The following is a 16634-nucleotide window of genomic DNA, read 5'->3' as shown; positions in this document are numbered from 1 at the left end:
CACACTCTTGGTGCAACCGCACACCCGAACTGTGTGACTGACGTGTTGAGGGTTTTATTATGGCACTTGCTAATAAAACAATTAAATTAGCACATCGACCGCCCGGGAGGTGGCCGGTTCGAGTGATCTGGCACCATTTTGACCGCAGTGCCGGGTGGACCGCTTGCATCAAATGTACAGATCTGTCACGACCAGATCAACCTCTCCGATGGTCGGTGTTTGGTTGATGTTGGTCGGTGGTGAGTTTTGCACGTGTGTTTGTTTTTTTAGATCCTTTAAATGGATTTGTTGTTAATAGTTATGGTTTGAAATTATGTTAAGTTTCTTTTTTGAGATAGTTTTCATTTACAATAAAATAAAATTCAAGTTATACCCCAAACTAACAAGTTGCAGTTTTTGCAACTTTGAATCCGATAAGTTGAGGAAGGAAACAATAAAATACAAAAAAAATAGCAAATTGAAGAACTAGAAAGTCAAGAACGTCGTTTTGCCACATTTTCTTGTAGTTTTCATGAAAATGTTAGAAAAATTTTCCTATCAACATTTCCTTTTATCAATTTGAAAAGTTTCAGTAAACAATTGTTAAATATTAGAACTAATTTTTGCATCTTTGTATTATTTAAATTAGTTAAAATATTCTATGAACAAGAGTATCAGAACCAAATTGTATTTACCTTAATAAAGCCAAGTAAAATGTAGAAAAAATCATCAAATGTGTGTTTTGACCGATTTAATGTCTCTCTTGAAAGAGAGTTGGAGACAACAGTATTCAAAGGCAGCAATTTATTTTTTATCACGAACCCATGTTATTTTTTAAACGCTCATATCCTTTTTCCGAGTAATTTATTGCTAATATGTTACTAAATTCAGGAACGTTAATAATTCTGCGCAACTCTTACTATTTTCCCCTGAATTTCCCCAAAATCGCAACAGAAAATCCACTCGATAAATAAATGATTACACTGATTGGCATAATCCGGTTGAAGTGCATCGTGCGCTTCGTTAACAGGAAACGATTCTCAAAATTAGCCCACTAATCCAAACACATTAGCGTGACATCGACCCACGCTGGCAGGTAACGGCCACGTACGATGCCCGGTCGGAGAGGTAAATTCTAAACGATCATTAGCTCAAATGAGCGTTTTGTGTTTGATATGTGTCTAAAACTAATTGAACACCACTCAAACTGTTGTTCAGCCATCCTGTGAGGTGTGTGGGCTTTGTGTACTAAAATTCTCATGGAGGCGCCTGGTGCTCGATTTAAAAAATCATTTAATTTGCTTCAAATTCCAAAAGTACATTTTACTTCCCAGAAACAAAAAGCGTAACTTATTTGCATTCAATGCCGGTGCACATTTGATTGACATTTTCATTAAACAAAAAGCTTACAGCAGGGACAGGAGTGAGGGGGCTAAAGTAAAAACCATATGGTTATTATTACCTTGCGCAGCATCCGAGCAGCATTTTTGCAGTGTTTCACAGTACCGCTCATTCATTTATGTTCTCTTTTTTTGTAATTTCTTTCAGATACCTCCCGCACGGGCGATAAGTTCGAAACGATGTCCCGCAACACCGGCTACACGAAGTATATGAGCCTGAAGATTCGCAACGTCGGACCGGCGGATTTTGGCTCGTACCGATGCGTGGCGAAAAACTCATTAGGCGAAACCGACGGACTAATCAAATTGGACGGTAACTGAGCTTCCAGAGTTCCGATATGATCCAAACTCCCTCCATTCCTGTTTCCATTCTTGCCCGCGTTCCCTTTGTTCCGGTACAGTTCCCTTCGCTTCTCGGGGCTAAAAACTGGGAGCCTGTGTTGGACGTGCTGTGGGTTCCGGGATGCCGAGCGTTTTCGATGAAAGTTTTGCAGCTGACTTGCAATATGTGTTTGTGCGTGTGTGTGTGTGTGTGTGTGTGTGTGTGTGTGTGTGTGTGTGTGTGCGTGTGTGTCGATGCATCCATACGATCTATGTATAGACTATCGTGTTTGCAATGCTTCAGGGATAGTGAGACAAAAAACTATACAAAATAGAACAGAAAAAAAACATGAGTTTAACCCCTCATGAATTGCCCCCCGTACGGTTGCCTATTTGCACTGTGGCCGGAACAGTGTGGAACACAAAATTGAACCCGGGATCAATACTTTTCATTCAGACGGGGACCCGTCCCAGGTCAAGAGCGGATAAGATACCCGATATTGGTACACGGCATGTGCTTTCATGTGCTCGTGTGCGTGCCGTATTTCTGCGGGGCATGCAAACGTCCAAAGCGATTCAAAAAACCTCACTCATTCCCACACTTTGCCACTGCATCAATGCATCGTATTGACGGCGAAGGATGGTAGACGAGATGTTAAAGCAGCAAGCGCATAAACGATGGATGCGTGAAAGGATGTGACGCTTCTCCCGGTGAGGAGATAGGCTCGTTTTCACTAAAACGACAAAAAAAAAAACCCTTGCGCTTCGGTATCGATTACGCACTACGACAGAGTACCAACCACACGCGCTCGGTAAAACTTTTCATTCCCTTTTTGTGGGCAAAGCAGAGCCGATTGGAGCAACTGAAATACAAGAATAAAAAGTCTTGCTTAGGTCGACCCATTTCCCCATTGTTTCCCATCGCATAATTAGCGGATGTTGTGCATCGGAAAGGATGAGCGTCGATTCCATGATGCAACCGATACACGCATAGTAACCCCGGAGGGCAGTGTGATGTGATGTGATTTGCAACCGAGCATCGAGGCTCTAGCGGAGAGGACGACGCCGGAAACGCGCGTTCGCTCGAAGCCGTATGTAATTGAGTTTTCTGAGCTAATGGAATTCCACCGTGCACATCGCAACAAACTGTGCCGGATAAAGCCGAGAGCAAACCAAAAGCGTAACCGAGGGGAAGAGAGAAATAGGAAGAATGCATGATGGAAGTGATTTTACGCACTTTTTCCGCTGGCAGATTTACGCTCACGAGTGTTCTGATCAGCCCATCGATGATCGAAGGATGGATGGGGAGGGGTTTGGATTGTAAATCCGTCCCGATCGCCCCCGGGCCTGAAGCAGGTTGGCGTTGATAGGAATGGGCTGCCTCCATTTTGCATCTACTTATAGGCGAAGGGCACCGAGCTTCGCCGAATCGGTTTTGTGGATTGTAGAATGTGCTGTGGTTTAATGATTTCCAGCTTTTTATGCATCGCTCTTTAGCAATACCTTTCGAATCGATTATCCGCCGTCCTGGTACTAGATGAGAGTGGGGGGGGGGATTTATTAAGGGGAAGCTTGTAAAAAATCAATCGGGATTAAAGAAAAGAGTGTTTTACATGGTATTTTATTTTAGCATGAGATAAATATCTTGCGACGGTTTAATATAACTTTGGAGTTGATGTAGTTGTGTTATTTTTTGTGTTACGATGATAAACACATAAGAAAAGTAAAATTGACTATTGTATTTGCTTCATTAGTTTCAAAGTCAACAAAGACACTTTCACTGATCTATTCTTGCTTCTCAAAGAAAATAAAAAAATATTGTTAGAATTATTTGTAATGGCCAAATGTCTTGTAACTAATTGTGAATTTGTAATTGTTAATTAATAATTGTATTTGCACACTAAATTTTATACTCGTGCATTAATGTGTTTTTAATGTTTTGTTTTTTTTTAATATTTTTTTAAATTTGTTGTTTTATTTAACAAAAAATATCCTATTTTTAATTGAGAAATGATTTGATCAAACCTATTGAAGGAAAACTTTAACAGGTTCAATTTCAATTGATGCAGTATTTAAAAAATCTTAACAGTTAATGCTCAGAGTAAAGAGGTTTCATTGGTTAAAGATCTGATTGTATCTTTTTGTGCAGAAAATGTCTCCAATTGATTAAATTTTAAGGACATCAGAGGTCCTTAAATTACCGTATTGGATTATTTTAAAGATTAAATCTTTGTTGCAAAATGTGTAAATTTTACAGATACAAACTTGAGAATTTGAAATTTTACACTTGTTTTTGGATCACACATTGCATATCTATATTTTAATGCTGGTCTTTTGATCTCTTTGAAAAACATTTCTTTGAATGTAATATTCGGACGTGAGACATAAAACACAATGCGATGTGTAGTCTCTGACATGTAGACATGGCAACTGTTGGGACTGTTTGATAGGAGAGTGCCCAACGACCTGTCATAAACAGAAGGTATCCGAAGATAGCCAGAAAACCCGAACCAATACGAACCAAACTGATCAGGACAGTGATAAAAAGGAGCGGTAGGGCAACATTCGGGGACTTGAACCAATTACCGGGAAAAAACGACTAATTGTTTGGCGCGTTTCACGTAATAAATGCTTGGCAAAGAATTTCACCCGTTTTGGTTATTTTAGTTTCTAACAGCAACAATTACAATTGTTCTTAAAGAAACACATACACACTGGTTTGTGGCATTTATCAGTTTAAGTAGTTATTATTACAACAGTATTGGTTGTTATGATTTATTTCATTCTGCAACTCATGAAAATACTACTTGTTACGTTCTACACTATTGTTGGTGTTTGTATTGAACACCCTCCTAGCCACTGCTGCAAGGTAAATTGTTTACAACACTTTGCAACACCCAGCCTGCAACTCGTGTTTTCACAAACAACTTTCGATTTGACACCTGCCACCTTCCGCCCCACGTTGTGCCTGGAAGTGAAAAACCAATTTACCGATATGGTATGGTCCCTGTGCCCTCTGTCGTACAGCCCGCCACACAACAAAGCCCAGTAGGTGAAGCCAATTGCTTGCGAAAATTAGAAACATCTATCAACACTCACCGCCGGCTAACACGCCCATCCCACGGTGGTCAATCGACCGTACTGGCAAAGGAAAACATCATCATCATCATCATCAGGCTCAAAACCACGCAACCACAACGCAAAAGGACATCCTTTGCAACCGATCTCAGGACAATGGCGACGAGAAGCGCTATACATTTTTACTGGAAAACAATGAAAACCCGATCACACACCCACACACACACACACACATACACACGTTGTATACAATAACAAAAAGAAAACTTAGTTATGGAATAGATCAACCGATCTCGCTTACATCAACAGTTATTTGCCCGGAACCAGCCCTTCCCGTTTCCCCCGAACCACCAAGAGCTACCAGCTGTCCTTGCCCCGGCCAGCACCGCACCGGTACGCCCTCGAACTAATGATTCCTTTCATTTGCTTTCCGTTTTTTAATTTATATGCAGAAATACCGGCCCCGACGACAATATTGACAACCGAATCACTTTATAACAATCGATCAAAAGGTAATTTAAATGTAAATTTTAAAATGTATTTTCATTTCATCCGTCGTGACGCGAGCCGATGACGGAGTGGCCGGTACGTTCTCTTCTGTCCGGGGGGTTGCTCTTCGCGTCCGCCACTACGCCGGCCCCGCCGCCACCGTAAGAACGCACCGTGCGGTTGAGCGTATTCATGAGAGCACTCCTGCCATCAGCGCCTACGTTGGCAGCCCTTGTTGTCGGTGTTGTTTGTGTATTTTTCGCTCGTCCTCTCTGGCCAAATCGTGCTGTACCGACCGCAAGTGGAATTCATTGCAAGAGGTGAAGGCCAAACCAAATACAAAAAAAAACTGAAAATATTGGAGAGGACTTTTCCTCATCATTACCTCTGCCGCTTCGTTTCAATGCCTTATCTCAACGCCTGTGATACGGAACTAAAGCTCGTTGCGGCTCGCTGATGAACCTTTTCCGGGTTTCGCTGTCATTGTACTTCACCACCGCAATTTGGTGTTTGCAGCATCGGACCGGTTGCTGATGAACAATTTTTTTTTACTTTTTTAGGCCCCTTCCTACAGTGTATGAGGAAGTTTTTTTTTTAATTCTTGGAATGAAATTGTTTACAACACACAAGGCCCAATTAGAATATCCATGTTCTGTGCGTAATTCTTCGTGATCATTTTCTTTGGGACACTTCTTTGTAACAACTATTTTGTTTAGCAGAATTACCTTGAACCTTTCATATGACTAGCTGATTGTTTTTTCGATTGTTACAAAATCAGTGGTAAATTTTGAGCTGGCGCAACAAGTTAATAAAATAATGATTTATATATTTATATATATTTTATATCATGGATTGTTTCTCTTCAACAGGATTATGGCCATTTCCTGCTTTAATGTGTTGATAATTTCCCTTTTTTCCAGGACGGAAAGCAAACAAAAAGCATGACCCGATGATGGTTGGTGACTACGGAGTGGAAGAGTGGAAGGAAAATGGTAAGCAGAAACCAGTTTGACTGTCTCCTGCTATTGCTGTAGCTAATAAAACACGCATGAAATATTCATTTTTTTAAACATTTAAACCCCATCTCGATGGCAAACCATTATCATCGGTTCATTTTTCCCATCCTGATCAAACGCGTTTCATCTCTTGCAATGCTGTTATCTAATATCGATACGGAAACACGCCCTGATTGTATATTGTGTAGCGAATTACCGTGTGGCTGCGAAAAGTGCAAACCATCGTTAGCTCTTAATCGCGCTATGTTTAGGCTAGCGAGCCACTAAACCATCCCATCGACCACGATCGGCTGTGGTTTTTCTTTTCGCATGGATGTACCACATCATTTAACGAAAAAAGCGACGCTGCATCAAATACCCGGTTTAGTAACGTACTAAAAACCACATTGGAAAACGTAATAAACAAGCTGAAATCTAAGCTGCATCTAAAAAAAGCGGCACAATGCATCGCAAATGCAGGCCAACAACAACAACAACAAAAAACAATGCAAATGCACATGTTGGTAGGCGTACATGTTGCATTTTTCGTTTCGCTGTGCGGTCATCGACAATCAATTTCTTTTCAATTGAACGTTATTGGTTGTTCGCGTTTCGCTTGCTGTTGATTTTCTCTCTCCTGCCTTAAACGTACCGCAAAATCAAACTACCATTTGAATTGGCGTAAAGGGGGTAGGCAAAAAATAAATAAATAAAGTCCTACCATTCATCCCTACGCCACACACCCTACGCCAATGCTTGGTCAGCAGGCATGCATAGCAATTGAAATAAAAATAGCTGTACGTGGCGAAACGTGTGTCGATCCACTCCCCCGAACGATCACGCTTTTGGCAAACAATCAACAGCAGAAGGGGTAAAAAAAGAACAACAAACTTCACCACCAAACTAGAAACTCCGTTACGGATGGCGTAATGGTTTACTGGAACATGGCTGCTGCAGCGACCATCTGGCGGAATGCACTCGTGCGTTACACAAAACAAACCGCGCCAGAAATTTGGAGCATCCCGTTGAAATTTATGAGTCAATTATCACTTCATTGTGAGGCACGTAAGGCCGTGTACATGAGCCGAGCGTGCCAGCACGCTTCCAAGTGAGGCATGTTCATAAAATAGTTATCACATTTGGTTGTTTTGGAATGCGTGAATGTCAGATCGGAAAAGAGACACATTAGAATTAAATACCGACAAAACGCTGTTGACAAAAAAACTGTAACATAAGCCAACATTTCTCACCAAAACGTAATGACAGACATTTCTGATTTGTGTGGTGCTGCATGAAACAGTATTTGTATGCTGGATGCATTCATATGACCACGAAATACTTTAAACAATTTATCGACCTACTTTCATGTGTTTATGAAACGGTAAATAGGCTCATCGGGCCTTTAGCATGCAATATTGTTAGGAGATGCTTTTGTTGAGGTTTTACACGTTGCTTTGATAAACAAAAATCCTTTATAGATGAACAAACGAAAAACATTATAACAAATTTTTTCAAGCAAATTGATTGAGCAAAGGAATTGAAAATAATATAACTTCATGCAATTCTTAAGATTAATAGTACCTGGGGAGAAAAACAAGCTTAAAACAGGATTAAATATTGTCGCGGTAATGCTCACAACACTAGTTACTTAAGATGTTTTTAAGTGAAAAGCTTATCAAACTTCTTTAGACTTATAAATACCATGTGACTTATTATTTATTTGAAAAGAATGTAATAAAAACCGAATTCCTAACGGTTAACGGTTTAGCTGGCACAGTGTTGTTTTTTTGTGATTCCCGAAAGAGGACGACACAAAAAGTGTTTAGTGTGGTCAGCGTCTACCACTTATCGGGCTGAGCATTTCCGAACGATCACGATCTAGGCTAGGCGAAAGATGCAAGGTCACACGACTTCGTCAAAGCCCACGACAGGTGACGGTTATTTTAGCTTCTCTAAATAAAATGCCTCTAATCTCTAAATAAAGAATAATACAGCTTAAAAACGCTTGTTTTTGGCGAGAGAAATAGTCCGAGAGCCGAGAGAATGTGTTTTTTTTAATAGCAATGCTTTGATTAACGATAGCAATTTGTACTTTGACAAGCATTTTACAATATTATATTTGTTGTATCCAAATCATGCGTTTAAAAGATATGTTACATTCATTTAGAGAGGTAGACTTATCCAGAGCAGACGAGGCGAAAGCTATGGTCGAATTTCATTCATATGATTTTAATCTCAATACATGAGAACGGATACAATACAGCATCAGTACCGAAAAGGTATTTTACTTTATTTTTCTGTTTTAAATACATTGATATTGATATGTTTTTAAATTTAAAGGGCTGCAGAAGACTTCAGTTGAGTAAAATAACAAAAAAAAACTACACAAAACGAAATATATGAACCTAAATACGGGGGGAATATACTAACACGGAGTAAGTAACACAAATTCAGTTCAAAAAGGCGGCACGCAACATGTTCTGTTGGTGAAGATCACAATTGATCCTGATCGCCACTGAAGATTAATACATAGTTGTTAATAATAAACCGGAAAATGAAGTTAAGCTTTAAGTTTAGTTTTGACTAGATTTAAAATATTAAATTTCCCCCTATGAACATTCACATGCTCAGCCACGTCGATGATGTAATGCGAGATCCACCCATGCCGAACAGTTCATTAACGGCAGTAACAGTAGCATTTTAATTGATATTCAAACACTTTAGCACATCATCTCAATCATAAACACCTTCACTGGTGGATATAAATTAACCTCGGTAATCCGATTATCACCATATCATAATTAATCTGCTTCCCAAACGCTCCAGCACTTCTGAGCCCGAACGCTTGGCATAGCTTGGGTGCGCCCAGCCGAAAACTATGACTATTCAATTATCCTCCAAACATAAAACACCAATTAGCACACGGTGCAGCGGGACCGTCTGCGGGGCAAAATCATTCTCGCCCAAGCAGCAGGCTTGGCTTCTAACTAACTGCAAATCATGCAACGATATTCACCCTTAAAATGACGATCCCGAAACGTGTTTATGCCCGATTCCCTAAGCGTGGTTCAATAAATCTTTGTACACTCATCCCGGGACGGTTGTGTTTCGCAGCTTGTTAACAAATGGTCCGGTGCGTTGGCTCCCTTTCTAACCCGCCAGCCAGTGTGTGCGGTGGCCTAAAACGGCAGCACTCTAAGCTCGCTGGCTGAAGGGGTGTTGGATCGGAATGAGGCACTAACTTCGACAGCCACAGGGTGCACATTATTTGTCCGACTGTCCCCGGAAGGTAATTAATTACAGCTGGGACGGGAGCACCCGAGACCGATCCCATTTGACAGCTTTGACAAGGCTTGGGACGGGTCCCTGCTGGTCACTAGCGTGGAGCAGCGAAGCGTGTCTTTGCTTGGTTGGGCTTTTGCTCCCTTTTTTTTCGCCAATGTCTCTCTCCGCCACACAAACGTGCTTGGCGGTGGGTTGTTACAGGCTGTGAATTAAGGCACGGGATCGCTCCAGTTCTCAAAGTACAATTAATTATGTTCGAGCGTGCCTCAATTATTCGCACATTTATCAATGCATCGTGCTGGGTAGGCTTTCCGTGGGAGCAGCTGCGAATCGATTAAAGGCGATTCGAAACTTCACCTCCACTCGGAGAAATGTAACACCTTCAAAGGAAGCTCTCAGACACACACACACATACTTGCAGATTTGCTATGATTTCATTCCATGTGCTAGTGATTGCGTAGGCCTTAATTTACTTTCCTCATTTTCTATGTAATTTGAAACGCTGCAAAGAGCACCAGCTCTGTAGTTATCAAATTGCCACCATGCAAGTATGTTGTGAGCTTTCGTGAATTAATTACCATCTTTCGGTCACGCATGATACATCGCGCAACACACCCGAGCACGATACGATTAACAGTTCATCTGGTCTAGTGTTCACGATACATTCACCCCTAATGTTGGCAGCTGGTTAACGTTTCCTTCTCGTTCCCAACCTACTCAACAGGACCTTCGATACGACATCCACCGGGAGCATTCCACAACGGTGCAGTCTGCCCGACTGCACATACCGTCACGGTTTGCTGCGGCGTACTCTTCCTGCTACACTGCCTAGTGACGGCACTGACAACGCAGCTTCAATGCCACCGCAGCCAGCTGAGATGAAAGCGAGACTCCACACGCTCCATTGGCTGGAACGTTTGCAGGCACGGGCAGCAAGCGGCATGCTTTCACGCAAACGGTGGCAAGGGTCAGCCGAACGAACGGAAACTCCGGTAGATTAGAAATCGTAGCACCGGCGGAGAAGTGAAACCAAACGAAACCAACCGAGTAAGTGAGTAAGGAGTTGCGTAGTGGACATTCCAGAACAAAACAACAAACATACATATAAAACGAATAAAATTAAAATCCAATCCCTTACAAAGGGATTGTGGGACGTGGTGTAGGAAATGGTAGCTGTAAGTATAACCGTAACGCACCCGGTACGCGGCCATGTTGTGAGTGTGCATAGAAGACCATTTTTTCTATGAATTTAAAACACGAACGTAACATACCGGACGAAGCTGTAGTGTTGATTGATTGATTTACAATGGTTAAGTTTAAGTCAGCAGGTAGCTGTAAAGGATATTAAGCCGTAGGAAACAAAAATAGAACAAAAAATGAGAAAAAATGGACTGTGTTGCTGAAACACATCTTGTAAATATATTACTATCAGAGTAGTTTCATATGGTATGCGGAAGAGAGCTTCACTCAAGCTTCTGTGGAGTTATGACGTTCGGGTTTGGATTGATTGGATCGAGCTCAAACATTGGCAAGGAAGTGTCGTGAAGGTTATCTGAAAAGTCATTTTCGTCAATTTGTAACCATCTCATAGCATGAGATTCACAATAATGGTGGCTATAAGTGGATATTATTATAAAAGTTGAGTATTTTAAAGACCTTCATTAAGAGTAGTTTTGTTGGCAATTTTTGCATAATATTTCAACAACAGTATTTTTTACTCATATTTAGCAGGTTTTTTTTTAATTCAAAATCCATTTTGTTTATCATTACTTTTGTACTTTTGTAATACAAGAAATATTTGCTGTGCCCCATCAATCAAATATATATTCAGCTCGTGCAAAGCAATAAATTCGATTCTAGTTTTGCTATTCCCTAGCAACGAGCCAAGTTACATTGAAAAGGCTAACCAATATGTTTGAAATGAGTGCCCGCGTCATACAATTTTCATCATTACGCAGCAACTCATATCGCATGGTGCGAGTTAGAACCACACAAAACGATCCTTATGCGTACCGATTGATGATTATTTAATTGATTTCACTGGCAAAACGTTTCCACTTTATATACCAAATGAACAACTTCCCTCCAGGGGTAAGGGAAGTGAATGCTCTCGGGGAACGTCCAATGCGGCCTGAAACACACTTGAAAGAGACGAAGCACCGTTAGATGCTTTTAATTGTGACAAAATGTACGCATGGTGCTTTACACAGTACACGACTGTTTTAAGGATCTCATCAAGGGAGGTCACATTAGCAAGCGGTTTACTGCAAGCCCATCATACCAAAATCAGTCGACAATTTCGCGAGCAAACTATGCCCTATTTCTGCTTAATGACCGCAACGACCATTGCGCAAAATTTGTGTCCAGCTACGCTTGCGACAAAAAACACCTCTCTAATGCATGCGCACAAACTGATTGGAAACGCATTGACAAATTCTAGAGCGCTAGAACAATCGAACATTATGATTTCCTGCTCAGGCACTCACATTTTGGCTCGCAAGCAATCTTGCCCGGATGCCCGTGCTAGAAATGGAATTACATCAATCAATCGAATTGCATTCGTTTCCCGCAGAATACTAGGTGCTTCCGGACGTGCACTAAGATACTTACGCTTGATGGATACTTATTTGAGAATTAAACATCGTTTTGGACTTGCATTCGTAGGAAAATTAATTTCGTATGTCATTTTGTGTGCTCGAAAGCCCCGGGGGCCACCAAATGATGGATGCTGATAGAACTCTAGCTCGCGAAGCCATGCCGTGAAACGGCGATGAAAGTTGTCACTTTCGAGCTGATGAGATGGTTTTGAAGGTTCACCGTGTTTCAACCACCATTGGCATTGGGAATATGTGAACATCGGCAACAGTCCGGACGGTAATGATTGATCACTCGCACAAGGGCAGGAGGTAGCGCGGTAGAGCCTGAAAAGTAATGCGAAACGAATAAGACACTTCGTTACTCCTCGATCTTTCGTATCTGTATCCCTCGCCACCGCATTATTCCACCTTCCCGCGAAGCGTCTGGAAGGAGAAGAAATGAGACAAAGTAATCAAAAAATGTCCCCATCACCATCAACGCTCCTATTTTGCGGGTTGTTCACCCGCTTACAGTGAGGTTTTTTTTTTTTCAGTTGACTTGAAGTTAAATCACGGAACTCATATTAGGCAGAAAATCGACTCACGATCCGAACTGTCTTTTTGCCTTCCGGTGCAACGACTTCACCCATCGATGATGAATGGGTCTGGATTGACTGGGTGCTCCAGGGCCCGTAGCTTCCCCGATTAACCTTCCCGCTTGAAGTGGATTCATCGAACAGGAAATAGCAATTTTGGGAAGAGTTTTCTTAAGAACTCCAACCATGACAAAACTGCCAGCCTCGACAAGAATTCAAACCACCGCCCAAGTGAAGGAGCAGATTAAGCGAACGTGAATAAATGATTTTGATAAACCCATCGCCAAACGCAAATGGTACAACATTCGCTCGCAGCTCATCACTCGTATGGCCATATTTGTTTCCACTTCAACGGGGAACAGATCAACCACGGCCCGCGTAACCTGTACTGGCTGAATGAGTACCCTGTACATTGCCCAATCAGTGTATCGAACAACGTGAAGCAGACTAATAAACGTTATTGCAGAACGGTAACGGATAAGTACATGGCTGTTCAGTAGCGAGGCAGTAGAAAAACCACCACCACCACCACCACCATTCAAAATCAGTCTCGGCATATTAGGGAGCAAGACAGCAGTGGTGGCAGGAAATGCTTAAACTGAAAACCAAATTATTTTCCAGCCCACGTTCTCGGGCGTATGCTGCCTTTTCTTCGGTTGGCAAATTTCACCTTCACCAAACCGTGCAGAGTAATTTCACCGGATTGCCCCGCTTTTGGTGGTAAAGCTCGCTTCCCTTTCACTGCCTTTTTCACAGTAAGAATGGAAACACACGATGAGGGCAATGGGAGGTTTGTGTGTGTGTGTGTGTGTGTGTGTGTGTGTGTGTGTGTGTGTGTGTGTGTGTGTGTGGGTATGCACACAGCGGGAATTCGACAACTGGCAACGGTCTCAACGATGGTGGAATTGCGAATTTCAAATATTGATGAAATTGCACGACGGCAGCACTTGACGGCTTGGAACGAGAGGTGGGCTGTTTGGCTTCTATTCATGTTCCTGTGACGTTCCTCATTTCGTTTCGTCTGGTTGTTAATATGGGCAAATGGTGATAGGAAATGTCAATGATTCGAAAGAATAAGGCATACGGATAGACGGCGCGTTGGCATGGGCAGGGGACGAAACATAAGCTTCTCCTCGGTGCCACTTCACCAACAGGGCCCCCCTAATCGGGCTTGCTGTTTGTGACAGAGTAGATGCTACGTTGACTTTAGTCTGTATCCTTTTCGTATGGTCGGTGTATCGCTACGACAGGAAACAAGACATTTGGTGACAATCCTTCAAAAAGCTTGGAAAAGAGCAAAGGGTCATAAGCGTGGTAGAAATGTGTTTGACGTTGCTGTTACTTTTGATTTTCCGCGTTGCTTTCAAATCCTGCGAGTAAATGATTTGCTTTATTATGAGCTCTAGGATCACGTAAGGTATCATATGTTGAATTTTAATTTTTATATTTTTTAACACTGAGCACGACTTTTGTTGAAAACCAAATAAAAATGTCTTGTATTAAAAGCATATTTTGATGATGACCTGTTTCACGATGCTTATTGCGAACAGGTTGAGCTGTAGCATTCGAACACCAACAAATCAACGTCATAAGGCACGCACTTGTTAAAATAGCTAAACAAAATGCCGATTCAAACCAGCGCACACAAACAAGCTCCTGAAGCCTGGAGTTAGTTCATTAGACACATCTGCTCGAAACATTTTTCGTTTGTACATAATAAAGCTGCATTTAATGAGAAAGAAAAGGTATTTTCAATGTAAATGCAAAATAAAAACAAAACAAAAACAAACCCGGATTGTTGCAAAACCACCAAAAGAAACGAAACGATATTGAATCGTGTCAAACGCAGGAATCAGTCAACGAGAAATGTGGCAAGGCCGCAAGTGGGCGGGCAAACGATGTACAATAATGTAGGAAAAGAGGTAAAGGCAAACAAAAAAAAAAAAACAAAAACAAAACAAAGCAACTTGTATCCCTCTTCCCCTTTTACTTCATAGAGCAAAACCAAAATCCCCATGTATAAGGTGTAGTGTTGTGTAAATATTGCTGCTTAGATGAAACCAAAAAAACACACAGAAATTGCAGAGCAAACAACAAACAGTTCTGGAGCGCTGGTTGTCGGAGAAGAGGGTGGAAAATTGGCCGTCTCATTACGCTGCTTCTACCAATAAAGTGCAGCGTTGCAAAATGGTTGATGAGAAGTGTGAAACAGTAAGGGACAGTTTAGCTCAGCGCGGTTGCATAGTAGAGAAAGGCAAACAGGTCTACAAGTAAGTAATAAATGCAAATGGCAAATACGTGAAATACAAAGCTGCTGTTAAAACAGAGATGTTTGTGTGTTTGTGTGTGTGTGTGTGTGTGCTAAAGAGGATGTGACGAGAAGGAAGAGAAAAAGAGGATGAAAACGTGATGAAATAAACGAGGATGGGAAAACTTTGCAGAATAAAAAAAAAGTGGCTCAAGTCGTGTGCTGTTTTTCTGTAGTGATTTAATAGCCATTCTTTCGTTAGGTGTGTACTATACTACACAGCCAACGTTATCGTTAAATGTTTTCGCTTAGGAACGCTTAGAGACATCTACCACATAGGCGAGAAGCATACTGATGATGAGTACTACACCAAAGGCAAACGCTGTGCCCGGTGCAACAATGTGCAGGACGAGTTGTTTTCGCCCGTTGGGAACTGTCGGCAATACGCCGGAGCATGCTCAACGAGGAGAAGCATTTTTCGCTTTACCCTACGCAGCAGCTCTCGTTTCCACCGGTTCTTGAAACGTCCATGTATGATGCGGCAGTTTTTAACCCTTGACGTCTGAGGTTTCTACGTCGGAGATGCCATTCCGGGCATACTGCAGCTCACATGAATGTCGTGACCGTAGCAGAGCAGTGCATATGGATGCATCAAAGCAGGGAGTGGAAGGCGACAAGAGGCTACGATTTTACCCCGTTGTTGAGCGGCAAACCGGGTGGCAGCCACTGGAATCTGCTGTTGAGGAAGGAATTTATTCCAGCTAGGTGAGCGTTCCGGTTCCTAAACAGCTTCGGGAGCGTTCACATCACAGGTAAAGGAGAGTATTGCTGCAAGACCTGCTTTACCGAAGCCGCAACAAAGCAAGCAACAGGAGCATCATCAACATTAAAAGAGGTAAGTATCGCCACACAAACACACCTCACCAAGTGCTGGCAATGTGTGTGTCTCTGTGTGTGTGTGTGTGTGTTCGTATGAATGCCGCGGCTCCACCCAGGGTACAACCTACGGCCGATGGCACTCGAAAGGGAAGCTGAAAAGCGGAGCTAAGGCTAAGAAGCACTCCACCACTAGAGGACTGCGAACAACGTGGAGCTTTGAGGAAAAACGGCGTGTTGGTTGGCCGCTGGTTTCGATTACACACTTGTGTTGCGGCGCAAAGTGTGTTCCAGCTTACCGTGCTGGGGCTATGTTTTGCCACACTGGCTGGCAGTCGTTATGAGTAACGTGCTTGTTAAATTTCTCCCTCTGCGTTGAGAAGAGCTGCACAACAACTGTGTCGATGCGGTGGGTGTGATTATGGCGATAAATGTAATACTTACATGAGACTGGTATCCAGATAATAGAGAGCTGCAAACATTGAGGTGAATAAAAATAATATCATAGATTATAGAAACATTAATTGTTAATTTTCCGTACATGTTATTTATGTTGCATGATGTGTTATTTTTTAAGCTCAATTATTTATATGAATTTAAAATATTTTAAACAGGTATATCCTCCCCATGGAAAACTACAAAAAAAGAAAGGATACCTTAAAAAGGGGAACGTTATTTTTTCCTCATTCTGTGGGAATTCTTTTTTTTCTACAATCGCATGTTTTGATCAATGGAGTTAACATTAAAAACTGAGCCAGCAAACAGTGTAAGAAATAGTATAAAGCTTCTGT

At 41.8% G+C, this 16634-nt stretch overlaps 1 protein-coding gene across 3 annotated transcripts in view; it reads left to right on the top strand.

Annotated features, from left to right (window-relative positions):
• The window catches only part of LOC121596679 (lachesin), a 118527-nt gene extending 103481 nt beyond the window's left edge, over window positions 1-15046 (top strand). For all 3 annotated transcript variants that reach the window (XM_041921815.1, XM_041921817.1, XM_041921816.1), the window contains 4 exons: window positions 1528-1692; window positions 5231-5290; window positions 6188-6259; window positions 10272-15046. In XM_041921815.1, coding sequence (XP_041777749.1) covers window positions 1528-1692; window positions 5231-5290; window positions 6188-6259; window positions 10272-10429 — 455 coding nt within the window. In that variant the 3' untranslated portion in view covers window positions 10430-15046. The remainder of the gene's footprint in view (window positions 1-1527; window positions 1693-5230; window positions 5291-6187; window positions 6260-10271) is intronic.
• The last annotated feature ends 1588 nt before the right edge of the window (window positions 15047-16634 follow it).

Source organism: Anopheles merus, chromosome 3R, assembly GCF_017562075.2.
Source record: "Anopheles merus strain MAF chromosome 3R, AmerM5.1, whole genome shotgun sequence".
NCBI classification, from domain to species: Eukaryota; Metazoa; Arthropoda; class Insecta; order Diptera; family Culicidae; genus Anopheles; species Anopheles merus.
The sequence above is the reverse complement of the archived record's forward strand: the minus strand, read 5'-3'. Positions and strand labels throughout refer to the sequence as shown.